The 27505-nt window shown below is 42.3% G+C and overlaps 1 protein-coding gene across 9 annotated transcripts in view; it reads right to left on the bottom strand.

Moving 5' to 3' along the window:
• KLF12 (KLF transcription factor 12) overlaps nt 1-27505 on the bottom strand; it is a 373566-nt gene that overhangs the window by 99076 nt on the left and 246985 nt on the right. For all 9 annotated transcript variants that reach the window (XM_090024336.1, XM_090024346.1, XM_090024327.1 and 6 more), the window contains one exon: nt 10442-10577. In XM_090024336.1, the coding sequence (XP_089880462.1) occupies nt 10442-10577 (136 nt within the window). The remainder of the gene's footprint in view (nt 1-10441; nt 10578-27505) is intronic.

Below are 27505 nucleotides of genomic sequence, written 5' to 3'. Positions count from 1 at the left end.
TAAATTTAACACACAATACATTGTAATAGTAATGGCTCAACTTCTTCCCTGTCTATGATCTATTCCCTCTTTCAACCTCTCCATCTGTTTCAACTTCAACAACTTTTAAAACCATGATAGCAGCTCAATGTGTTCAAAATGGGTAGGTAAATAAAAACATCACCTAAAACCTCGTATCTGACTAATTTTAAAGTTTGGTATAGAAATACAAGTGTTCAGCTTTAGTCTAATATCAGTGACTACTATCACTGCTGGAATCCTTATTTCAACCTTAAACTTTTTTAACTTAACTATTAACTTCCTTCTGTGGGTTTTATTTAATCCCCAATTATTATTTTTAACTTATTGAAAATACTAATGCTGCTCTTTTCAGCCACACACATAAAGGATCACTTCCTTGTCATTATGAGGTATCAACACCAAACTTCCTCTGTATCCATCATCCAGGAGCTTTCTCTTATTCTTGCTTCTCTGAGATTCTATATTTCTATTTATAAATGCTTAAATAGAGTTTGACTGGTTAGAGAAAGAAAAGGTTGGGAGCAACCATCATATCATTCTTAATATGGGAGTTAAAATTAATTGTGTGTTTAACATAGAAAGACCTACCAGGATAGAGTGAGCAAAGTGTACTTTTCAAGATTTCAGTGTCTAAATTCAGTCAATCAAGTCACATGTTATATGTGCTGTTTACATAGCTGTAACCTATGCTGCTGCTTTTTTATATACACATATAGATGACAAAGAAGTTTTTTTGCAACACGTTAGTATGAATGTTACTACTTAGACTCAATTATATTGTAGCTTTGTCTACTATAACATCATGAAAACTGCCTTATGGAGAAGGAACAATAAAAACGTATCTCATCTAGATAATGAAAAAAGTAGTTTTGATTTTAGGGACAACAGAGGACAATGACCATTTTTCTCATCAGCAAGTCAAGGTAGCAGCATGTTGGGGTGGTTTTACTGTGGCTCTTTTTTTACATCACTTTGTTATTTAATCCACGCTGATGGATATTTGCTACATTCTGAATTAGCCAATACACAGAGCACTTGATACTGCTTCTTGGGCAGGCTTACAACCCACCCCCCAGCAGAAACAAAACAATGAGCATTTAGGGGATACTATTTCCAAACAGCTATACTATTTGCATACTGGACAATTGCAATGCATTGAAAATGCACTTATCTAATTTTGGTTGTAATCCATCCTACTGTCATGCTCCTGGGGCAAGTAAATAACCCCATTCCTAAAAAAGATGAACACCAGCTACCTAAAAACTAATGTTCAGCTCTTCCACTGATCTCCTGTGAGGTCTTGGCCTTGTTTCTAATCTGAGGAAACAGGCAGTGCTTAGACAAAAAACATTAATAAACCAAGACTATGGTAGCAGATAAGTAAATTGTGGCCCAAAATGTAAACCTTAATGTTATTTGTGTGTGCAATACCTCTTTCCCCCACCATCTACATAATATATTTTAAAATTTATATTCTGAAAAATCAAATTTATTTATTAACATCCAAGCCCATGTTAAGGTTCTAGGGTTAAATCTTGGCCATAATAAAGTCAATGGGAAAGTCCTGTGGATTTCAGGAGAGCCAAGATTATACACACAACAATTTTGTTAAACTCAATTTTTTGGTTCTCTCTGCTTTTTCTGCAAATAATTTAGATATGTCCTTTGAAGGAAATTATTACTACCATTAATGATACAGTAAAAACATGTATTGAAACATAATACTTCACTTCAAAGCAATCAAAAGCAAAGAATAGCTACCCTGGTGGCAATGCGCTTGCTTTTGCCTAATCTATTCCACAGGCATCGGTACCTGACTAGAGACCAGAAAAAATAATTTCTTATGGAACAAGTTAAAAGGGTTTTTATGTTTTAAACTAGCTTATTTCAGGGAACTATTTGACAATATATCTGTTTTCTTAAACTCTGTCTTTTAAGCAATACTAGCCTTTGAAAACAGTCATGTTGATTTATTTTGCATACAATTCTTTTGATGTACTGTTTCAGTCCACCTGCAGCTTGCTCATGGACATGATGGCTGATGTAAAATCTGTTACTATGGTAAGAGGTTACTTCAGATGCATTAGAACAGGGGTGTCAACCTTAAATGGACCTCTCCATCTCCCACTGGGCTAAATCTGGACTGCAGGGCTCCTTGTAAGCCAGATCCTGACCTGGCGGTGGCAGCAGAACAAACAACTATGGCATGGGGGTTAACACAGCCCACTGCTCATCCTGTTTCCAAATTCCCAGCCTGTCAGGAGCCCCGCAGCCCCAGTGAAATAGCTCTGTAGGCCAAATCCAGACTTTAGACTGTATCTTTCATAGTTTCATAGTTTCTAGGGTCGGAAGGGACCTGAGTAGATCATCTAGTCCGACCCCCTGCCATAGCAGGAAAGATTACTGGGGTCAAACGACCCCAGCAAGGTGTTCATCTAACCTCCTCTTAAAGACTCCCAGGGTAGGAGCCAGCACCACTTCTCTTGGAAGTTGGTTCCAGGTCCTAGCCGCCCTGATTGTGAAGTAGCACCTCCTGATATCTAGCCTAAATCTACCCTCTGCCAGCTTGTGACCGTTATTCCTGGTCACTCCTGGCAGTGCTCGGGTGAACAGGGACTTCCCCAGTGCCTGCTGATCTCCCCTGACTAGTTTGTAACAGGCCACTAGATCCCTCCTCAGCCTTCTCTTGTGGAGGCTGAACAGGTTCAGGTCTCGTAGCATCTGCTCGTAGGGCCTGCCCTGCTGCCCCCGATAATGTGAATGGCCCTCCTCTGGACCCTCTCCATGTTGTCCACATCCCTCTTGAAGTGCGGTGCCCAGAACTGGATGCAGTACTCCAACTGCAGCCTGACCAGTGTCACATAGAGGGGGAGGATCACCTCCTTGGACCTGCTCAAGATGCATGTGTGGATGCATGACAAAGTACGGTTGGCCTTCCTGACTGCTTCCCCACACTGCCCGCCCATGTTCATCTTGAAGTCAATGATGACTCCAAGGTCCTTTTGTGCCTCTGTGCTGACAAGAGGGGAGTTCCCCAACCTGTAGGTATGGTGCCGGTTGTTCCTCCCCAGGTGCATCACTTCGCACTTGTCAGTGCTGAATCCCATCCTGTTCACATCCGCCCACCCTTGTAACCTGTCTAGGTCTGATTGTAGCCTGATGCTTCCTTCTGGTGTGCCCACATCCCCCCACATCTTAGTGTCAACAGCAAATTTGAACAGGATGCTTTTTACCCCCTCGTCGCTGATGAGGGGGTAAAAAGCACCCTGTTCAAATTTGCTGATGACACACCTTTAACACATCTATACTAGTACATTTCTACAACACAGCTCTAAATTAGTGTACATGCTTAGAATAATACCTTGATTCTGCTAACCATTCTTTCAAATTATAATTATTTTTTGTTCTGAACATATTTTGTACTGTCATATTAAAGAAGTACTTGAATATCTTGAAAAACTGTACAGGTGGGTCTAAAAGGGCCAAAATGTTCATTCTTAAGCAGAACACATGGACATTGGGAATTCTTGGGATGATGAAGCATAATACAGTACTGCAGAAAGAATCATTGTACAAATTGTCACGAGACATGAAAGTTTTGAGGTGCCAGTGTCCTTTAATAGAATATTAGCAATACACACCTAATTCTGAATAGAGTTCTATCAGATGTATGTGTTGTGAAGAGCCACAGTATATTTACTGCATAAGCATACAAATAGTGAATGGAGTTTCACAGCTGTTAAGAGAAATGATGATACAAACCTAAGATGGTGCAAACCTAAGACTTTCCAAAATCTGCCTTCAGTTCCCTCTTCTGGGAAAGGTTTTCTGTGTGACCTTGAGCAAGTCACTTAGCCTAAATCCTACAGCTGGGCAAAAACTTTTGTCTCATTGTTCCTACCCTGCAAAAATGTTTAGACTTCGAAATTTTTCACATTCTGCATCACAATGAAATCAAGGCTTTTCCTTTTTTTTTTGTTTTTTTGGTGAAAAACCTCAAAATAATCAAATGGTTAGTACATAACCCTAATTCTAGCTGATTGCCTTAACTGCTGGACTACAGAGCCAGTCTCCCTTAGTTACATTTCTTTTCCACAGAACATTTATTGTACTTGCATATCACATTCATCTCTCCCTAAAATCAGCCTTCCAAAACTGAAGTGAATTTATTTAGTGGGAAAGTTGATTTTCTGCACTGGAAGGTATGGATGGTAGCTATAAAGACTGCTCTGCTTCTCTCGCTGATGACCCTAGATATGAAGAGGTAGAGTTCACTGTTCAGGGTCAGTGCTATTGCTGAATTGGCAGTAACTTCTGGCTGAGTGGCCGTGAAAAGGTTAACACTGTAGCTTTTGTTGATGCTGCAGAGTATACTCTACTTTGGTGGTCAGGACTGAGCGAGGACTAGAAAAAGATTTTTTTTTCTTCATTCTGCCTTCTCTAAACAAGGTGTGTGTCTTTTATAAGGCCCTGTGATTGAAGTGACTATTAAATTCAAAGTGGAAAAGCTCTAAATGAAGGTAAGAAAAAAGGCCCACACCAGAATAACCAACAGCCCAGTGGCTAGAGCACTCTCTTGGCATGTTGGAGACCCAGGATCTTGCCCCAGCCTTAAATCAGAGTCCTGGGTCTTCCACATTCCAGGTAAGTATCCTAACTACTAAACTATTGCCTAGTGTGGGGGGAATCTCTCTCCCTTTCTTGTTTTGATCAGGAATTCCACCCTGGATTTGAGAAGCTATCCCAACAAAAGTTAAGTTGAAAATGATATATTCCGATGAACAGTCTCAGTGGGCATGTGTACATATGCTTTTATGCGCACCTAAACTTAATGCACATTAAGGTGATTTAGGCGTATGTATACACGTGCACATGTTAAGGTGCATTTGCAGGTATTCAGTGTAGGCATGAATAACCTAAAATAACCATTTTTAAGGCGCATTAAGGGCATGCACATGTAGACCCACGCCTTCAATGCACCTTAAAAATGGCTAATGTGCCTTAAATTAGCATGTGTAGATGAGCCCAGTGTTGATCATTTGGCATTATTCCATTGTGGGAAAAATATTGTTGAAATATTCTGGACAACTGCAAGTTCTCCATCTGTAAAATCAACTGCAAATCCATGCACGTTTCAAAGTGGGCAGGAAGGAGTGGTGGTGGTTTTAGCAGGGGTGGGTGTTTATTTAGATTCTGAAAAAAAACATGTTTTCTTATGGCTCCTGGGGACTCAGGACAAAGTAGTTTGACAGTAACCAGGGCAACAAGCTGAGGGAAAAGATTTCTACAATACACTGCACAAAGTTGGCAATGGCATCAGCTGAAGCAGAGGAAACCAATTCTACAATTATAGAGAATAAATGGATGATTGAAATACAATTCCAAAACTCAAAAGACAAAAATCAACTATAACAATTTACTTAATTTAATTCACGGGGTAAAAGGAGACAAGTTAAGATACCTGATCTGCCTACTATATACCCCATTTAGCAGTGCTGCACATGCGCTATTTGAATCCTTCCCTTGTCCCTGCTACCTTCCAGTTCTGGAGTGATGTTCCTTTCCTGCTGAGGTGATGCATTATCCCTGAGGGGAGACTTGGTAGCAGCCTACAGTTATATAAGAGAGGTACATCAGGATCTGGGAGAACAGGTGTTCACCAGACCTCCCCCCAAGAGATAACAAGGTCTAATGGCCATAAACTCCAGGAAAGCCGATTTAGACAAAAATCTAAAGAAAAAATTTCTTTATGGTGTGTGTGTCCAGGGTCTGAAACAGACTCCCTCAGAGGTGGTACAAGCACCTACTTTGAACTCTTTCAAAAAACGTCTGGATATTTTTCTTGCTGGAATCACTTGATCCCAGCTGACCTCCTGCTTATGGTGGGAAGGTTGGACTCGATGATCTCATGAGGTCTCTTTCAGCCCCTAATGTCTATGAAATCTATGAAATCTATAGATAGTTAACATGATAATCACAAAAATACAACAATGTTGCAAAATCATATCAATAACAACTATCTGACCTACCATCTGTAATTTAGTCAATACCTCTATGCACAGGTTCACATATCTAAGCACCCCGTGGCATCCAGCTCAGTGGAGTGAGAGCTCACTGTATGGATAGTCAGCGTGGTGTGACTTCCAAGTAATAAAATGAATCTTCCAGGAAATTAATCATGGGTACAACTATGAGTACACTGAGTTCTTCACCCCAAACACCCCACACTAGTGCCAGCATACTGTAACCTCATGGGCCAGGAGGCAAAAGTAAAAAGATGCTTTATTCTAACATTAATTACCTTGCCATCCGTTTATCCTCCCCCAAATTATTTTAAACAGTCTTTTCTCAACAGGACTTCTTACCTAAAGCTCATTAAGCACATGAGAGCAACCACTGGGGGCAGAAAGTGACCAACTCTTTGAGCATCCATTCACACCCTTCTAGGGAGGGAGATGACATGCTGCCTCTAAGGAAGCATGGAAATATGTGCTGGGCCCTGTGTGGTTCTACTCTGCTCTTCTGTAGCCTGTCGGAAGATTCTTTCTCTGCCTTTCCGGACATCTCTAGAGCATGGCTGTCTAACTTCAAAGTGGTCAGATGCCAAATATCCCCGGGCTGCATCAGAATAGGCTGCACCACCATGAGACATGGGCCAGACCAGGTAAAGCCATAGGCAGCTCACTGTGGGTGCATCCAGATGAGTACAGTTGTACAGTTTGTGGTGCCACAAACACGTTTGTAGAGCCACATACCGTGCAACCCAGATGTTCTCCATGCTGCAAGGGTGTGCTGCCCGAGTGTGCACTGCTGGGTTTTTGTTTCTGCGGGGTTTTTTGACCCTTGGATATTCGGGGTAAAAACCCACAGGAAAAAAAACAAAGCAGCTCATGGTTGGGCAGCATGTGCTGCTGAAAAGCAGAGCCAGGCAGCTAGAGCTGTGCTGTGGCTGCTGGCCAGGCTCTGCCTGGCAGGATCCCTGTGGCTGTAGCCCCAAGAGATCCTCAGGACCCCAGGTAAGGTTGCTGTGGCCAGCACAGTGCCAAAAAAGGTTGGTCCTCACTTCTCTAGAGAATGTCTAGGGATTTAAGCCTGATTGCTGTCCTATACAGAGCTGTACTAAACCTCAAAGATAAAGGAGCTTCAGTGTCATAATTCCTGAGTTATACATCAATGTGAATTTTCCCAGTATTTTACAAATAAAGATAATACATGTTGTTTACAAACTAAAAAACAAGAGAACCTAAGCACTTAAGCAAATAGGCCTAAGCACTGTTAGAAGCCAGAGTCAGATCAATGATGGACAGAGCAGGTACATGTAACTCAATCAGTTCAGTTGGGTCAACGAATGGTTATAAAACCTGTTCAAAAGGGAGCGCTGCAAATATTGAAACCAGACAAAACTTAAAATAGTTGTGAAATAGTAGTTAAATATAGTTAAAATCTACTTTTCAGACAAAACAGCAGTGTCTAGATTGTTTTACAAATATTATAAAAGCATTTGGCATGCTATTTAATTGAGCAAGAACAAATAGCAAGCAAGTTGCTTTTAGTATTTATACTGATGTCAGGATTTGGGGAGTAATTTTCTATGGTTAAAATATTAAGAACATGACACACAACAGCAATACAGGCAGAGGACCTCCAGTATATTATTAGAGGAATAATGAAGAACAAAACTGTTATACAGGCCTTCAAAACAATTATGTAATCTAATTGTTTGAGGGCAATTTTCAAAGACAACAAACCTAATTTGGTTAGGAGATCGTCAAAATGAACTAACACCAAAGCAAAGCTCTTTTCTACAGCTGCTGTCTTTTTAAAAGATGGATTTCCTTTCAAAGATTTTTTTAAAACTTTGCCATAGCTAAGTCTGCCCAATGCATTTAGTTATTCCAGGCGAATTGCTCATTTTTCCTCTGTTGATTTTGTATAAAATAATGAAGCTGCTTTTAATATAACCGTTACATGCCTTGCTTTCTACTTGTCTTCAGACTAACACACTAACTACCTCTGGTTTACATCTGTATTAGTTCAACTTATGAGGATAGGCTTGATTCATAATTACAGGCAAACTTAAGACAACAACCTGAAAGAATCGGAATTATTTAGTTTGCAGAAGAGACTGAGGGGGGATTTGGTAACAGTCTTCAAATACCTGAGGAGTAGTTATATGAAGAATGAAGATAGCTATTTTCTGTCACCAGAAGGGTCAAGGGCAGGAAGCAATGGTCTTAAACTGAAGTAAGGGAAACTGAGGTCGATCTTTGAACTTTTACACCGCAATCTGTAAAATGTGGTGAGCAGTGTAGTTTTCATACACTTAACTTGGAATGGTCTAGTCAAGGATGTTTCTGCCTTGATCTAGATGACCTCCTGAAATCTGTCCCTACCTGTACTATGATTCTATTAGTTCATTCAAAAGGGAAGTATTTCAAATACACATTAAACAACATTCTTCACATAAACTTACTATCACAATAAAAGTAAAAAATATTGTAGGTGTAGTATCACTAAGCTATTAACCTATATACCTATGTAATTAACTTAATTAACTTACAAAAATTAATTTTAAAAGTAGTCTGAACGTTGAGAGGAAAAGGCCCACAGCTGTCTGGCATCTCCTGTTATCAGAGCATGTATTGGCAACCCTGGCATTTTCTAAAAAGTCAAGAGTGCATGATAGCAGACTTACAGAGAAGGGGAAAATGCTGCCATGCCTTTAAAGTAAAGTTTCTCCCCTCAATTCCTATCTTCCCATCTGTCATGGACTAGCATGGAAGGCTGTCTTTAAATATGATGTATGAACAGTTCTATAAAAGGCTGAAATAATTTTAAATAAGTAAAATAATATTTCCTTGTCAATCATAAATTAAAGTACATGCAATGACCTCTTCCTTCTTCATTAATCATCTGGCACTACTTAGCACAAAACAGAGGTAGGAAGGCATGTTTTTATTTCTCTGGCCTATTATGTATTCTACAACACTTGACATTTTGGATCCTGGAGATTGTAACTAGCAAATTCAGAATGCGTAGTAGATTCATCAATCAGGCAGAGCTGTCAACAATAAGAAAGCTTTCCCCACCCTTCCTGTGAGAAGAACTTTCTCAGCATATTGAAAGAGGCCAATTAAAGCGAACATCCTCTTCTTTCTACAACCTAATCCCTTCTTTGCTCGAGTGGGATGTAAGAAGTGGTGGCTGATTGTTACTTTGTTTGACTGGAATTTGAGGTACTCAAAGTCTAATTGGTGAAACAGACACCCCTTCTGGGATATGAGAGGCAGATCTCTCCTGAGATGTGATAACCTATTAGATTGGCCATATCTTCATACACATTATCGAGTCTTCCTGATGTTTGCATTGGAGAATCTATCTTACCCGTTCATAGTTTCTTTTTGAGTTCCAGAGATGTAACTTTAAAAATATTTTGGGAATGGTCTGATGGAACTGCCCAAATTTCACAACAAGTAAATTTAACCATTACGCACCTCCTCAGTCATATCTCAGCAAATACTGTTTTTGGCTTTTCTAGCAAGTAAAAAACAAAACTAATTGCTTTAGGGGTTTAAATGCAAGTAATAAATTATATGACAATAATGCATAATATCTGCATCAGGATTTCAAAGTTCCTGTCTTCTGATCTATTCTGCTGCAGGAATAGATTATTTTATAGCTCCAAACACAGGAGTGCACACCTAGGGACTCTATTCTGTTTCTAGCTCTGCCTCAGACTTCCAGTGTGACCTTTACATTTAACCTGCTTTTCCTCACCTATCAAATGGAGATGATAATACTTATTTGTCTCACAGTTGGTTACTTTCTAGCTGCCATGGTGATAGGATAGGCTTGTGTTTTAGTAACATTAATAAAGGCAAACATTTTCCAAAACACTAACAAAATAAAAATTAAACTAATGAGTTATAATTTGCCTAAAAATAAATAGAAAAATAACAGTAATGGAGAAACACCTAATTGGAAGCTCTTACTAATTTACTTTTATTTATGCTGTTCCTCAGGGGAACTGTGGGGAATTTGCTCTAAAAAGAAACCATAAGAGACCTCTCACTGCTACCAGGAACCAAGGACTTTTTTTTAGACAGACTGAAAAATTTACAAAGGCTTTTCCTCTAAGCAAAAGAAAACCAAAAGTAGACCTTGCGATAAACAAAGGAAAAAGAATAATTCTGTTTTGATATTTGATCTAAGAGTATGCCAAGATAAAAAAATAAATAAAAGACAGAGAGAAAGACAGTAATGTTCTCCTAAAGGGAATGAAGTTGAACAGAAAGATGCTTGCTAGTATGCCAGCTTAGAGCTAGGATGACATATCAGCAGAACAGTTGATGACTGGTGTTTCCATTAGCTATTGAACACCTTGGCAATAGTTACCTCACTCGGAGAATGTGATACTTACTCTTGTACAGCTCTGGCTATAGAGAGAGCTGTAGATCCAGTTTCATTAACGCTATCTAAGGTCACATTTGGCAGGTCATCATCATCACTGTCACTTTTAATGTGTCCGGGAGATAGGCCTCGGGGGTCCATTTGTGCTGAAAGAGAGACATGTAATGGATTAATACGGTTGTGATGAAATTAATCTTGTCCCAGAACAACATTAGGGTGTACAATACTTCCATCTACTTATACTGTATGGCACCATTCCCCTTTAGCTTACAAAACAGATGATGAATATGGAATCATGTGGTGATGCAGCTTCAGTTTATTGCAGTTACATACGAATGCTTTTGATTGAACTCAAATATGTACATAGATGCATACTATAAATATGCCTTCTCCAAACTGACAGATAACTGACCAGAAACAAAACTGCATAACCTCTAAACATATATGTTGCCTTCAAGCCATCCATTTTGGCTCTGTTTCCTGGAGTTTGCTTTGTACAATTTTTGCACGCTGGAGGGGTAGGTCAAATTCCTGCTCCACACTATATGCCCTATGTGACCCTGTACCTCAGTTTTTCAATTTTAAAATAGATATAATAATATAGGGGATCTGAGTTCAACATTTGCCTGCAAGAAAAATGATTATAGTTCTGTTTTTAAGTTGTCATATCAATTCCCATTAATGATCTTACTTAAAATACATTTAGTTGGCTAATGTAATAAATTAGGCACTAATCTGCGAGGGTGGAGATAAATTTTCCTAAAAGTGGGATGACAGGTTGAGATGCCTTCCATCATATGCAGGGCTCCATAATGGGGCTATCAGTGGAGAAAGTGCCCTGTGGGGAAGGAGAGGGTCACTGCTCTACTGTAGTGCATAGAACCAATTGGTGGCCCCAAATAAATGGTAACCAAAGCAATTGCTCTCTCTACACTCCTTATATCAATGCCCCTGATAATCTATCAAATATTACAAAGGCAGGTGCACTTACTGATATAAGTTTTATAATATTACTTCTTCTGGGACATATTGTACAATTTAGTGGCCAACCTTTTCACTTACTGATCTGTGGTGGTACCAGAAGTCATTACATGTGGAAAGAAAAATAGTCAAAAAGTCAACGAAGGATTGTTGACTGTTTAGAAATAAAAGCCATTACACTAGAATGACACGGAGACATATATTGACTGCATCTACATCTTTGGAAAGTTATAAAAAAATGTTTCTTTGTTTCAGTTATTGTAAGCCTCAGGTTCTAGTTACACTTTTTCTAATCACATGGCATACACTATAGTACGCATTTTGTATTTAGACATCATTGATAATCTAGCAACATGATTTAAAAGTATTTGAATGCTCATAGCATCTGATTCTACTACAGAGAAAACCACTTGAAAAGACATGTGATATCTGAGAATTCTTAATCCCCCAAATGGTTATAAACTGTTAGAAGCAACTGTATAATATGAAATAATTACCGTCAGTTTTCTATTTCACTATAGTTACTGATTTTTAAAAGTGAAACTTGTCACACTAGTTTATTTGGGAACAAGTAGTTTACATGTTAAATGAGATACTATGAAAATTAATATGTGCAAATGAGTTTTAAACTATAGAAGACACAACATACTTTACATGGTTTTATAGCTAGAAACAACTAAGCGTTGCTCCCACTGATGTGAGATAACATTTGAGATTGCTAGGTCTTCTGAGTTTTGAATAAGTCTCAAGCGTAGCTTGGGAAAGAAATGTAGTAGTTGATTATATAGCTGCTTATTATATATTAATTTTTCAACTTTTCACCATACTTATTTTTAATAGAGAGTTGGGCTAAATTAATATGAAGCCTGCTGTCCAATACATTACAGGTCATTTACTGTTTTTTATTGTAAGTCTTGAAACACCTAAGGTGTGCCTACATGAAACATTTTACTGTCTCATTGTCTACACATGCATGGCAATTAGGGAGCAGTGGACTAATTTACTGCGCTGCCAGATAGTCCCATCAGTGGCATCTGGCAGCACAGTAGATTACTGCACTTAAACACACTTGTAGATAGTGACATCAGGATTAGTTTACTCTGGCTTTAATTGAGCCAGAGTATATTCAGTTGCATTAATTGCACATTTGGACATGCCTCTAGTATTCTTCTTAAAGCCCAACACCTTGAGTCATATGACGAGGTGAAATATCTCAATTTCATTTGAAATAGTAAGCTTCTAACCCAAGTGGTTGCAAGGAAATGTTTGAAAATATGACACAAGTGTGTCCTAATTGGATTGATGCTGAACAAAACAGAATCCACAGACTAACACTGAGGGGTCTGCCAGTCCCCTCAACCCTCCCTAACGTTCTTCTTAATTTCCCTTTTCAATGGTCTGTGCTCTTTTCTCTACCTCCAATTCACCTTAGGGCTACTTGTAGCCCTCATCCCTTAACTGATTTCTTCTTCTGTTGGGCATCTTTACACATGCTCTGGGGTGGAGGAGGGGAGTAGAGGGTGCTTTAAGTAGAGTGGCTTCAAGCTTTAGTTAAAGCACCCCAACCACCATTTTGAAGCATGGGGATGCTGAATACATGTGATATGGAGGCTGCTCCAATGAGTGCTAATCCAGTCTGCTCCAACTGTACCCGAATTGTTGCTCGTCTGTTTCCTACCTCTGACACCAAGCAAAAGAATTGAATATTGCAGCTTGTGCAGTGTAGCTAGCTGTAAGCAGCTGATCACTCTTGAGGTTTCAGACAATCAGCTGCCCATATGGTTCTTCTAAGGAAGTAGGCTAGCTTTAGATACTGCTTTCCTTCACAGCAGCCATAGCTGCCCTGATAAATAATCCAGCTGCACCAGATGGATGAGGGAAAGTTCAGCCTGATGGGCCAAGTCTCATCTCTGTTGCCAGCCACTTTGCCGCTAGCCTGTGTAATAGAGCAGATAGCCAGCACATGTATAGGTACCCTTTGTGGCCACTTGCCCCTTCCTGGACTCATGCATAGCTCCTCGGATGGCTTTTACAGGTTTTGGGGAGGAGGCTGGCTTTATAAATTCTTTAAATTTTTCTTCTCCCATAGCCTGTTACAAACTAGTGTAATGGGTGAAAGACCACAATAAAGTACTTTGCAGGCAGGACTGTTATTCCTTCCATTAGTCCTATTACAGGAAAGAAACAGATAAGCAAGAATTTGGGTATAGTGGCACCAGTTCCTGCAAGTTTGAAATGCCATAACATGATACAATTTTAGGGGCCTGATTCTAGAACTGACTGCCTGGCTACGGTGCACTGCAAGACTAGGGGTTTTTTGTATGGTGTCTTCATTATATGTGATTTTTCTCTATAAATAAATCCTTTATAGAATTAAAAATACCAAACAAAATGTTCAAAACCAGGTGGCCTACAGTAAGTTTTCAAATTCTCTACTGGATTCCTAATTAAAAGTAGCTTTATTTTCAGTTGCTGTGTTCTCATATCTCCTTGCTGAAAGCAGCAGCTTTGACTTTCATTTACAACATTTAAATACAGATTTAGGAGCTGTTGGCACCAAGGTTTATATATGCTAGTGACAGTTATTAAATGAGAATGAATAGGTTGCTATTGGCATATTAAACAATGGAGAGTGAGAGAGAATTAAGAGACTTAGGCTAGACGGAAAAGATAGGATAGCAGATGGGATATGAAAAAAAATGGAGAGCCAGTGACAGAATTTGCAAACAATGCGCAGGCGCTCCCACACAGCTATGCCTAATGCATCTTAAACTTAATTCATGCTCTGCCTTGCCTTTTATGCCAGCCTTTCTCTGGGCATAGGAACATAGGACTGGAGGGGACCTCCTGGATCTTTAAGTCCAGGCTCCTGCTGTCGCAAACAACCACATCTCCTATTCATGTACATCTCAAACTCCATCTTAGAACCCTTAACTAAGCTATAGTTTTGGTTTTGCTGAGTGTGAATGGGGTTGGTGTTAGGCAAATGGAGGCTAAATAAAGACAGTCAAAAAGCCCAAGGATAAATCAATTCAATCTTTGCAGTTTACTCTAAGCTGCATAGATTGAACTGATAAGCAAGTGAACAGACATTCACTTTTGATTCTGGAAATGCTGCCACATGCCTGCAGTGGCTCAGACCAGAAGCCAAGGAATGCTAGAGCATGCCTCTCTGCTCAACTGAAGCAGACAGCTTGGGCCAAGGCTAGCCTGCCCATCCTGCAAGGGGAGGTTTGCTGGGGAGGTGCCACCTGGGATAGTGGAGGACTGTAAGTTAATTTGGATCTGGAGGGGATCCGGGACAGAAGTTCAATACACAGATTTAATCTAAATCAGTTAAATCCGATACTACATCCATCCAGGTTTATCTTAAACTAGTTTCAACCATTTTGAAAGCAGTTTACGTGCACTGAAACTCCTGTTGTGTTACAGATTTGAACTGGTTTCTGATCACTTATACCAATTATGTGTAATTTCTGTTCCAAGCTGGAGAGAAAGGAGTTGGGAATATTTTGTTAAGGGACAAAGTGCAGGAAAGGAAAAGCTCACAGACAGTTAAAAAATAAACATTGTGTATCTAGACTGAAAAGGCTGGGGAGACAGTGAAATTATTTAAGGATGATTGGGAGTCCAGAGATCTGTGCAGGCCATAAAGCACCACGTCTTTATGAACCTCAAGAGTAAATGCTCTTTCTGTTGACTCAGTGTAAAGCAGCATTCCCCATTGTCACACACAGTCAGTAGGGACCCATGGTGCCTTTTTAACCAGAATAAGTGAGGGAAGTGTTTCCCCTCAGAAGGCAATCCTTCAAATGTATAAAAACTTATTGTAGTAAAAAGTTTTCTGCAGTGATTCCAGTAATTGAACTACTACTTCCGTAACTATCATGGGCACGTATTTTGAACTTTTATTAAGAATACTAAAATAATTGAACTCCAATACAGTTGCACAGTAAATATATATAAAAAATTATTTCTAATGTGTTTGCTGTTAGTAAAATGTCAGCTATTCATATTACATTTCCATAATCACTGCTATCAATGCTTTCCCTATATGAACAAAAGACTGAATCTATGAAAATTTTCATCATCTGATAGTTGCTGAAGTTTTAGAAAAGTTCTGTTGTGCTAAAACAGATCTGAACTATTTATATTAATAACAAATCTTACATTTAAGTTGAGTAATTTTGAATACTGATTTCAAAAGCATTTTAAAAACATTGTACTGCTGTGCCACTGTACAATCACTGATACTTAACTGCTTCTGTTGGTTTGCACTAAACATCCCATATTGGCTCCTGATTACATAAAAAAGAATTTAGATGAGTTTAGCTTTCAGGAAATAGAGAAATAAAGAGCAGTGCTTTGCAATCACTTATTCACACATTTCCATCAATGATTCTTGATCTTTAAAAGTGCTATGATAGATCTGCTTTATCAAATGTAGCCCACCCTTAAACAGCCTCTGAATTGTGCTGAGTTTTGTAGCCATTTAATGATGTGAACAAATACCCAATAAAACCCATCAATCTGACTGTAATCCAATAAGACATGAAAAATAGGTGAAAAGGGTAGTACACAGGTGCACTGTTGCTGCCCCTGACAGTTTCAAATTATTGTAACCATATTTCTTATCAAATTTTATTGAAATGGGTGGAATAGAAATTCATCTCACCATTAGGTAGGCTAAAACCAGCTAAAAGTAATTTCACATAAATATACTATCTTTGATTTAATCAAATCTTGAAGTTTAAGATGACTGACATATTTAACAGTACGAGAAAACTAGGAAATAATCACTAGTTTTGCTTCCTTTTTTTTAGCTAAGCCATATAGAGTTAATCAATACTCAAATGACTCATTAGGGGCCAATGGTTCTTCAAGTAAAAATAAAGGAAGAGAATACCAATGCCCATGGCATGTTTAATCTAAATACTTCTGTTTTCTGAATTAAATTAACTCTTGTGCTAATGGCTATGTAAATATATGCAGGCAGACCTGCTGAAGTGTCATGACGTAACAACAATTAAATCATGCTTTTAGTTGCTCTCTTAAAATGATTAAAAATCAATTTATGCCTTATGAATGAGGCTATGAAATTAACAGTTATCAGATGTTGGTTTGTTTTTCTTTCATATATTAGACTTCACACTATGTTCTATGAAAAATGTATTCTATTCTGCATACTAATAGCATCATTGTAGTTTCAGTGTACAATGCTTATAAAACAATTTCAAAACACAAAATAGCTAGAATATCCAACACAGCAACCACAAACAGATTATAAAATAATTAAACTCCTGACTACTTCCCCTACCAGTGATATTCCATGGAAAAAAGTTTCCTGCAGGAATCACTAAGTAAAATTCTATGTTATTTGAGACATCATACCAGATCAAGGGTTGGCAATCCTTTTCAGGTCATCAGCTGGATGGACTCAATTAAGGTCAGAGGTGGGTTAGTGCATGGTATGTGGCTGCTACACAAGAAAAGCACCCGCCCCAACTTTTTTTCCCTACCACGGTACAGGGAGAGTGTCCACAGACAGCACTTGTCCCTGTGACAGTAGGGGGAGCTAACTGCTGTGTGTCCAGTTCTGGGCGCTGCACTTCAAGAAGGACATGGAGAACCTGGAAAGGGTCCAGAGGAGGCCACTCATATGGTTGGGGGCCTCCGTGGCCAGCCCTGTGAGGAGAGGCTGAGGGACCTTGTGGCAGGACGCGACCTAGGGGTGCCATGAACTCCCCTAGCGCCCCCTACCTACTGTGCCAAATCGGGTCTAAATGCACCCTCTTTATGTCGCCCGCCATGTCTTTGCTGGTAAATATTGTTAAAGGGAGGCTGCCTTCTTGCCCTCCTTGGCACGGTGCCTTGATGTATCGGGGCTCTGCCTAGTTGCCTGCCCGCACCCTCGCAGGCGCCTCCTGGTTTCTCCCTGCAGCTCTCATAGCCCGCACCAGGGCCTGTCTCCCCACGGCTCTCGCCCCCACCGGGGCCTGTCTCGCCTTGCATTTCCCGCGGCTCTCACCTGAACCGGGGCCTGTCTCACCTGGTGATTCCTGCGGCCCTCGCAGCCCGCACCAGGGCCTGTCTCCCCGCAGCCCTTCCACGATTGCCCCCCCCGGGCTTGCCTTTATATGATCACCCTCGCAGGGGCTTTTGCCCTCACAATACTGCCCACTGGGGCCTTGCTTACGCTCGCACTGGGGCCTTGCCTCACGATCCCCTGCCCGCACTGGGGCCCTGCCTCGCGACTCCTGCAATCGGGGCTCAGGTGGCCGTAGCCATGCCTGGCCTCCGGACCCCTTTCCGGATCCTACGCCCCACTGGGGCTTTGCTCAATAGGGCTCAGGCAGCCTCGGCCTTACCTGGCCCTCGGACCCCCTTTCTGGGCCCTACGCCCCACTGGGGCTTCCCACAATTGGGGCTCAGGCGGCCTCGGCCTTACCTGGCCCCAGACCCCTTCTCTGGGTCTTGCGCCCCACTGGGCTCCTCCCGATACTGCCTAGATTGGGGCCGGGGTCCGGACAACCCAAAATGCAGCACCCTCTCCGGTGCCAGGAACCCCCCCCCACTACTGGGGAGCTCCTATGAGGCCTCCTCCACCCCTACAGCCTCACCCGGTCCTCCAGTGTAATACAACAACCAAAACAGAAAACTACCACTCCTGTGTTCCAACACAAATTCCAAGCCACCTGGCTAACTTTCATATATATCCCTGCTAGGGTTTCCTCCACCCAGTATCATCATGCAGATGCTGCTCAGGCCATCAGGCTTCTCTGTTATGCCTGCCCTGCTTGCTCCAGCAGAGCTCTACCCTCCTTGGCTGCCAGAGGGGAACTGCCTTCCAGCCTGAGCCTGGCTGTTTATAAAAGGCCAGGCCCTGCCCCCTTCCAATCAGCTGACTAGACTGGTTGCCCCGGCAACCCGCACCTGTGCTGCCCTGGTGACTGGCAGCTGAGCCCATATTACCACTTGTCAGTAGCAGGCACCTTAGTGCCCTGCTACAGACCTGAATCTCTTCAGTCTCCACAAGAGGAGACTGAGGGGAGATCTTGTGGCTGCCTACAACCTTATCAGGGGCCACCAGCAGGGACTCGGGGAAAGTCTGTTCACCAGGGCCCCCCTTGGAGTCACTAGGAACAATGGCCACAAGCTGAGGGAGGATAGGTTTAGATTAGATATTAGGAAGAACTACTTCCTAATACTGTAAGGGTGGCCAGAGCCTGGAATTGGCTTCCCAGAGAGGTGGTGCTCTCATCTTCCCTGGAAATCTTCAAGGGGAGACTGGATAGGCACCTGGCTGGGGTCTTATGACCCCTCCCACTCCCAGTGCTCCTTCCTGCCCATGGCAAGGGGTCGGATGAGATGATCTGTCTAGGTTCCTTCCGACTCATTGATTCTATGATTCTAAAGCCTCCTGCTGCCATGGAGAAAAGCTGTGGCTGTAGACAGTCTCCCCATGCCACCACAGGGAAAACCAGTGATGGCTGGATCCTAGTGTTCACTCACCACAAACCCTCCTGCTTCTGACACAAACTGGGTCAATCCAGCTGCTGAAGCCCCAAGTCTGTGGGCCAGGTTAAATGGCTCTGTGGGCCAGATCCATACCACAGGCCACAGGATGCCAACCCCCTATACTAGGTAATCTTGGGATCCTGGTTTTCTCTGATAAAAAAAACCAAAAACCCAATTTTCAGATACCAAGATAAGCCAAAATCCACATTTTCCCTTGATTAAAATGAAATGCCACTATAGTTGGTTTGGATTATACATGGTTCCCTCACTTTATGCTATACATGAGTTCCTGGGAAAATGGTGCATAACTGGAATTCGCATAGAGGGCACCTACTTTACAATGTAACAAATAGGGATACGTTCCAAGACCTCAGCTATTCTGGCCCCCAGACGCATTTCTACCACTTTTACAAGACACTTTTGGTATTTACCAACAGTAGACAGTACACATAAGCACAAAGCACAACTATAATGGGGATGGCAACTACAGAAACACGTGTTGCAGACAATGGGCGAGGAGGACAGATTCACACAGGAGACTATATTTGGTGTGCATCACTCCCACAACGCACAGCACAAAGCAGCTGACTGCGGGCTTCCACCACACTGATCACATAACACTGAATTTTCCTTGCGTATAAGGAACTTTTGGTATAAAAAGTGTCATCGCATAAGAGCAAATTTGCACATATGGAACCTGCATAAAGCGAGGGAAACCTGTAATGGCACTTCATTTTAATCACGGAAAAATGTGAATTTTGGGTTACTTTTTTATATCTGAAAATTGGGGATTTTTTTTTTGTTTTTAATCAGAGAAAACCAGGATCCCAAGGTCATTATGGTTTCTTATTTTTAATGGCTGCCTCCATTTCCTCTGAATAACAATGAATCCAACCAGGCCAAATACTAAGCAGAAGGACTTGTGCACATCCCTGTCCTCTTAGTTAAGCCCTGGAAATAGGTTAACTCATAAATTTTGTTTCATACCATAAGTTGGAGTCTACTGCCAAAATGAGGATAGATGGGACTGCCACGTCTATATTGTGCAGTACCTTTGAGAGGCATAACTTCAAAGGCACAGAGGTCAGAGACACGCAAGAGAGACACTAAACCCTCCTTCTGCTGAGGGATACAATCCTTATAAAAGTGGGTGCTGTAAGTCATGGAGTACTGCAGAACACCTGCTATCAGCAACAACATGTGCATTGCTGCAACCCCCTATCTTAGCAGGAAGCTGTATGCTAACAAATAAGAATGTAGCCATTAAAATAAAAGTATGTGAATATCAATATCTAATATTTGTGATTAGATCTCTGGCCACATGAGGCAAAAATATTCCATAGATTTCATACACATTAGGGCTGGAAGGGACCTTGGAAGATCATCGATTCTAGCCCCCTGCCCAAAGGGCAGGAAGTCAGATGGGGTCATGGGATTCCAGCAAGATAAGCATCCAATTTATTCTTGAAGGTGTTCAATGTAGGTGCTTGAACCACCTCCAATGGCAGGCTGTTCCAGACCTTGGGGGCTCGGACAGTAAAGAAATTCTTCCTCATATCCAGCCTGGAACGGTTTTGTAGTAGTTTATGACAGTTCGACCTCGTCATCCTTTGGGGCGCTCTGGTGAACAAATGTTCCCCCAGATCCTAGTGGTCACCCCTGATAAACTCATAGGTGGCCATCAGATCACCACTGAGCCTGCGCTTTTTTAGGCTAAAGAGCCCCATTGCTCTCAGCCTGTCACGGTAAGGTCTGTTTTCCTGACCTCTGATCATGTGCGTGGCTCTTCTCTGGACTCTCTCAAGCTTCTCTACATCCTTTTTGAATTGTGGAGCCCAAAACTGGACACAGTACTCCAGCTGCGGCCTCACCAAGACCGAGTAAAGGGGAAAATGATGTCCCGGGATTTGCTTGAGAAGCATCTATGGATGCAAGCCAGCGTTTTGGTCACTTTAGTAGCTGCAGGATCGCACTGAAGGGTCATGCTCATCTTGTGGTCAATGATAACCCCCAAGTCTCTTTCTTCTATAAGGATGCTGTGGGTTTTTCTTCCCAAGGTGGAGAACCTTGCATTTTTCGGTGTTAAACACCATCAGGTTCTCGTCCACCCATTTGCTGAGCCTGTCCAGGTCAGCCTGGATCGTCCGCCTGTCTTCTGGCATGGATGCTTTGCCCCAAAGTTTGGTGTCATTGGTGAACTTGGCCAGTCCGCTTCTGATTCATGTCCACATCATTAATGAAGATGTTGAACAATATGGGTCCAAGGACAGAGCCTTGGGGGACCCCACTGGTCACAGGGCACCACGATGAGTGACTGCCTTCAATCACAACCCTCTGGGTCCGACCACGAAGCCAATTTCCCAGCCAGCGGATCGTGGTGGAGCCAAGGCCACAACTGGCCAGTTTCTCCAAGAGGTGATCATGGGATAACACACTGAAGGTTTTTTTGAAGTCAAGAGATACGACATCAATCTCTTCTCCCTTGTTTAGGTGATAGGTCACCTGGCCGTAGAAGGAAATGAGATTGGTCAAGCAAGACCTACCCACAACAAACTCATGCTGGCTATCCCTTAGGATGTTAGCCTTGGCCAGTCCATTAAGGATGGCCTCTTTAATAAACTTTTCTAAGATCTTCCTCAGGATAGAAGTCAGGCTGATAGGCCTTTAGTTAGCTGGATCCACTTTCCTTTCTTTCTTGAAGATTGGCACCACATTGGCCTTCTTCCAGTCTTCAGGCACTAACACCAGACCGCCAGGAGTTTTCAAAGATCCGTGCCAGGGGCTGGACTGTGATGCTTGCCAGCTCCTTGAGTACCCTGGGGTGCAGATTGGCAGGGCTGGCTGACTTGAAGGTATCCAGCTTCTCAAGATGTTCCTTCACGAGGTCAGCATTAATGGAGGGCAGGGGATCTCCCTCACCCGGACCCCCCTGTCCTGTAGTGGGCATGGGTGTCCCATGGGACTGGTGAAAGACTGACGCAAAGTACCCGTTTAAAAGGTTGGCTTTATCCTGGGCATCAGTTGCCCCATTTGATTCAGCAGGGGTCCAGTGTTGCCCTTGCTTTTCCTTTGGCTCCCCACATATCTTAAAAAGGACTTTTTATTGTCCTCGATGCTCGAAGCTAGTTGGAGTTCAGTTGCAGCCTTGGCTTTCCTGGTTTGCTCCCTGCAGGACTGGACCCATGCAGAATAATCCTCCTTGGAGGTGAATCCCATCCTCCATCCTTTTTAGGCCTTTCTTTTTAGCCTCAGGAGGTCTGTTAGGTCCCTGGAGAGCCAGGGGGGCTGCTCTGTCCTCTTGCTGCCTTTCCTCTGAGATGGAATGGGATTAGCCTGTGCATTGAGGATCGCTTCCTTGAGGAGCAACCACTCTTCTTGAACTCCCCTCTCTCTGGGGTCATGGTCCCTTAGGGCCTCACTGACAAGCCTCCTGAGCTTGTTAAAGTCGGCTTTTCTGAAGTCAAGGACTTCATTGTTGCTGAATGACTTGCCAGCTTTACGGCAGATGGTGAAGGTGATCAGCCCATCGTTGCTGTCACCCAGCTTCCCATCAATCACTAGGTCGCCAGTAGCCAGTACCAGGTTGAGCAGCGCTTTGCCTCTCATTGGCCCATAGACTTCTTGAGTCAGATAGAGGTCATCCACGCATGAGAGGAAGCTTTGTGACTGCTCAGTTTTTGCTGAGTGATCCTCCCATGAGATGTCCGGGTTATTGAAGTCACCCATGACAACCATGGTCCTGGAGCATGCAGCCTCAGTCAGTTCCCGGGCGAACTCCTGGTCAAGCTCAGGACTTTGGGTGGGAGGTCTGTAGTAGACTTCCACTGTTGTGTCCCCTGTGCCGTGTTCCCCATGGATTTTAACTCAGAGGGTCTCCAGTCATCCACCCTGGTCACCAAGATCAGCTTGCAGGGACGTGTAGCTTTCCTTAACATAGAGAGCTACACCCCCACCCCTTTTAGCTACACGATCTCTCCTGTACAGTGTATAGCTATCAATACCCATGGTCCAGTCATGGGTCGAGTCGCACCAAGTCTCCAGTATCCCTATGACATCACAATTATTTGCATTGAGCAGGAGGGCGAGCTCCTCCTGCTTGTTCCCCAAGCTCCTGGCATTTGTGTACAGGCAGGCAAGTGTCCCCTTGGGGGCTCTTGCCTTGCCCACAGATTGTACTAGGGCTGGGCTCCCTTAAGTGCCTTGTCCTGTTGGCTTTGCAAGGGTTGCTCAGCAGGCCAGCAGTGGTGGTAGTCCCCACGTCCTGCAACGGGCTTAGTTTAAAGCCCAGTGGAGCAGGTCAGCCAATCTGGCTGAGAAGAGCCTCCTCCCCAGGGGAGAGAGGTGGACGCCATCTCTTCCCAGCAGCTAGCTGCCTCTCTCGCCAAAGAGCGGGCTGTGGTCATGGAAGCCAGAGCCTTCCCGATGACACCAGCTCCGCAGTCTTTGGTTGATTACGTGGATCCTCCTCTCCCTCCTCAGCCCATACCCTGAGACCGGGAGGATCGACAAGAACACCACCTGTGCCCCCAGACTCTTTAGACCTGCTCCCAAATAACTGTAGTGCCTCATGACCCGGCTGGGAGCACTCTGAGCCATGTTTGCTCCCTGTAGGACCGGAACAGTGCAGAATAATCCTCCTTGGAGGTGAATCCCATCCTCCATCCTTTGTAGGCCTTTCTTTTTAGCCTCCGGAGGTCTGCTAGGTCCTTGGAGAGCCGGGGGAGGGAGCTCCTGTGTCCTCTTGCTGCCTTTCCTCTGAGATGGAATAGACTTAGCTTGTGCATTGAGGATCTCTCCCTTGAGGAGCAACCACTCTTCTTGAACTCCCCTCTCCCTGGGGTCATGGTCCCTTAGGGTCTCACTGACCAGCCTCCTGAGCTTGTTAAAGTTGGCTTTTCTGAAGTCAAGGACTTCATTGTTGCTGACTGACTTGCCAGCTTTATGGTGGATGGTGAAGGTGATCAGCTCGTGGTCGCTGTCACCCAGCTTCCCATCGATCACCAATTAGGTCACCCCCAGTAGCCATTTGGTACAAACCACTTCTGAATATCCCTATTCTTGACAGCTTTACAGTGACTAGGAAACCAGCATCTCTAGGCAGGGAAATACTGAAGGAGAATGTCATATATTTTGCTACATATTTCAAACAGTAGAAGCAACACATCCAGATACAGAAGCACCTGAAGCATCTCAAATGAAGCCCTTTGAGATTAGATATTGTGCTCAGATTTACTTAATATTTTTTTGGACAGCTGTGCTGAGAAACCAAAGCCTTGCTTTACAGACACAGGAAATGTACTTAATTGTGGAAAGATATCAATTTTTTCCCTTCGTAAGTAGGTACTTACTATGGGGAACACATTTCAGGCATTTTTCTTTTTATTTAAAGTTCATTATCAGCAGTTTATGCTTTAGAAAATGCTCCAAGAACACCAATCAGATTTTAAATCAAAACAGCTTGCTGTCTGGTAAGGGCAGCAGAATTGGTCGATTTATTTCATAAAATTTTATGTACAAAGCAGCAGTATCCATGAACTTAATGGTCAGAATATAGAGTCTACAGGGGTATGTTTTATTACAATTTATAGCAAGATTACCCATACTCCACAGTTTTCCGATTTTATTGAGATTTTATGAGACTGTGGCTTGAGCAGTTAACTGCACTAGATATAGCTCTGGTTCATGGTGAATGGGAATTGGTGACTGCATATATAGTGTAACTAATCTACCATTAGGATATTAATTGCCATTGTCCAATCAAAGGCATTATTCAAAAATAATTTCACAAGTAAAATAATTTGCCATAAACACATGGAATTAATAGCTGTATATACATACATAGAAGGTGTGAGTAAATGTGTGTTTATAATGTATGCACATATTTAAGTATCTCTCCTATGTTTGCATATATAGACATGTAACACTGTGCTTTTTAAACAAAGGACTTTTCTCATTTTAAACTATCTGAATGTCATAAAGTTCTCTCTCATGTACACAATGCTGAACTACCAGAGCTATTAAGATGTAAATCACGCCAAGCATTTAATATGCAAACATTCCATTACTAAACATAAAACAAACCAGGGAAAACAACTAGAGCAGAATATATTTAGAGACTAATTTGAACAACATATTGCATAAGTTCTATAAAACAGTACAAGTCTTCAAGTAACATGCCTCAAGAATCTGTAGGTCCTTGATTATTTTGGATCCCCCAAAAGTTGCAGTAGTTAATTCCCAATGATAAGAGAAACACATATGCCACATCCACACATGATGTGGACATTTGGTTCCCTGGGGACAACTAGCAGTGGTACCCCTTGCAACAGACTAAGAATTAAACCTTAAATTTGCTCATTTGTGTTGGAGATATGAATTAGGGACCAATACATGACAGTGCAGAATGCATAAAGCAGGCAACAGTAGAATGCCATACTAAAGGCTCAGGGCATGCCAAAGTACACCTCCTTACACTTTATAGAAAAGCACAGAGTTGATCTATTTCTGAATGTGTCTATCTACATGTATTTGTATCTACTCTAGCTCCCTCATTCTTGTCTCTAGCTACTGGTCTGTATGGAAATGGAGACTTACAAGACCTAAACAATGTTTTTCTCCCTTTTATTTCTAGTACTCAGATAGGCTCAAGCATGGAGAAAAACCACCATTTTCATGCTTCCTATTGAGATGTGAGAGGGTGAGCGTGAGGATGAGAACTCTGTTACCACTTTATCTGCAGTCTATGTAAACAGTATCAAACACACTGATGCCACTAAATAAATGACCAATACAAGAATGAAATGCATACTTTTAAGTAGTCAGAATATTTTAACCAGGCTATTTTAACACGACCTAGACCAGTAACGGCCAATGTTTTTTAGCAAGCATGCCACAAATTAGCCCACATCCTCCCTAAATGTAGCTTCAATCTCCTTCCTCTGTCTAATCAGCGACTCCACTTTCTGCTCCCTTCCCTGTGCTCCCTATCTCATCTGTTGCTTTGTTTTCGGCTTCTGGTCTGTGCTCCTTGTCCTACCTGTTGCTATTCTCTGCCCCCTGCCCTAACTGCAACTAAGCTTCCTATCCCCTTGCTGGTCTGTCACAAGTCACATACAGAAGCTACACATACCACCGGTTCCCAACCATGACCTAGACATTAGCAATTGTTCAGCACTTATTTGCAAATTTAACTAGAAATTCACATTCTGTAGATGTCCTGATACTCAAACAAGGTTATTTCATTCCGCTCTTCTTAAAACTCACCTTCTTCCCAACTGCATAGTAAGAAAGCATATTTCAGCCTACTGATACTTGAGGCGTTTGATTTTTGGCAGAAGTGCTATCTCCCAAGGTTCTTAAATAAATGAGACATCTACAATAGTGTAAGCTTCACCCAAGAACATGAGCCTTTTCTTTTTCTGCCTCTCTCTCTCTTCAGGTAGTTCCTGATATTCGTTACTCCGTTCCCATAATTACCAGGGATCCTGGTTTTCTCTGATAAAAAAAAATCCCCAGTTTTTGGATTTAAAAAAATAACCCAAAATCCACATTTCTCCAAGATTAAAATGGAGATATATAGATAGATCTGTAGATCTATAGATCTATATAGCTATATCTATAGATATCTGTCTACTAGTGGTGTTTCAGTTTAATCACCGAAAATATTGATTTTGGGTTACTTTTTTAAAACCAAAATTGGGGATTTTTTTTAAATCAGAGAAAAACAGGATTCCTGATAATCACTTATGGTTCTGTCCAATAAAGCAGGAAGTGTAGTCAGTTTGCAGACATTTCAGGCATTGAGGAAAGGAGGAACATATAGCCCAGGTAGAATGTGTTCCACTGCAACAGGTTTTTGTGTACATCTAAAAGGAGCACACAGACATACAGACAAGATGCAACTTGTTAAAAATTAGGTCAGAAGTAACAGTGTAGTTAACCCCCACCTGCAACTCTTTCTAACCAAGCCTCCCTAATATTGCATGGTTTACATACGTAATTCTATGACACCTAAGCCTGGGAGTCATGATAGAAATTAAACAGCACTTAGTGTTACATTTCTAACTTCATAGAATAAAATGTAAGTTAATACAGGCTCCTTTAGAGCAGTGGTGCCAAACTTTTTGGTCCTGTGTATTGGAGGAAGGGTGGGGGTGGGTCCACAGGCCAGATTCAATCCAGGGGCTTGATCAGGCATGCGTCAGATGAGGCCTCAGACTGGGTCCCATTGTCCCAGGCCATGTGTGTTGGATTGAGTCCCACAGCCTCAACCCACGGCTGTCCACACTTGCACTCAGACCCCACTGCCCCAGTCCTGGCCTTGCATGTCGGTGGGATCTTATATGCTGAACTATGTCAGCTGGCCCACAGAGCATCGAAATTTGGTGATAGGGGAGTGGTGAAAATATTAACTGCTACTGCTGCCCTGCTGCCAAATTTCTGGACCCTTGAGGAGCCTGTGGGCAGGATCACATGACTCTGCAGGTTGGATCTGGCTTGCAGACCAGGGGTTGAACACCCCTGCTCTACAGTGCACCTTGAGAGTGAGCAGACGTTAAAGCTATCTTGTGTCAAT

This window comes from Crocodylus siamensis, chromosome 1, assembly GCF_052110815.1.
Source record: "Crocodylus siamensis isolate JL-2025a chromosome 1, ASM5211081v1, whole genome shotgun sequence".
NCBI lineage: Eukaryota > Metazoa > Chordata > Crocodylia > Crocodylidae > Crocodylus > Crocodylus siamensis.
This window is presented reverse-complemented; position numbering and strand designations above follow the sequence as displayed.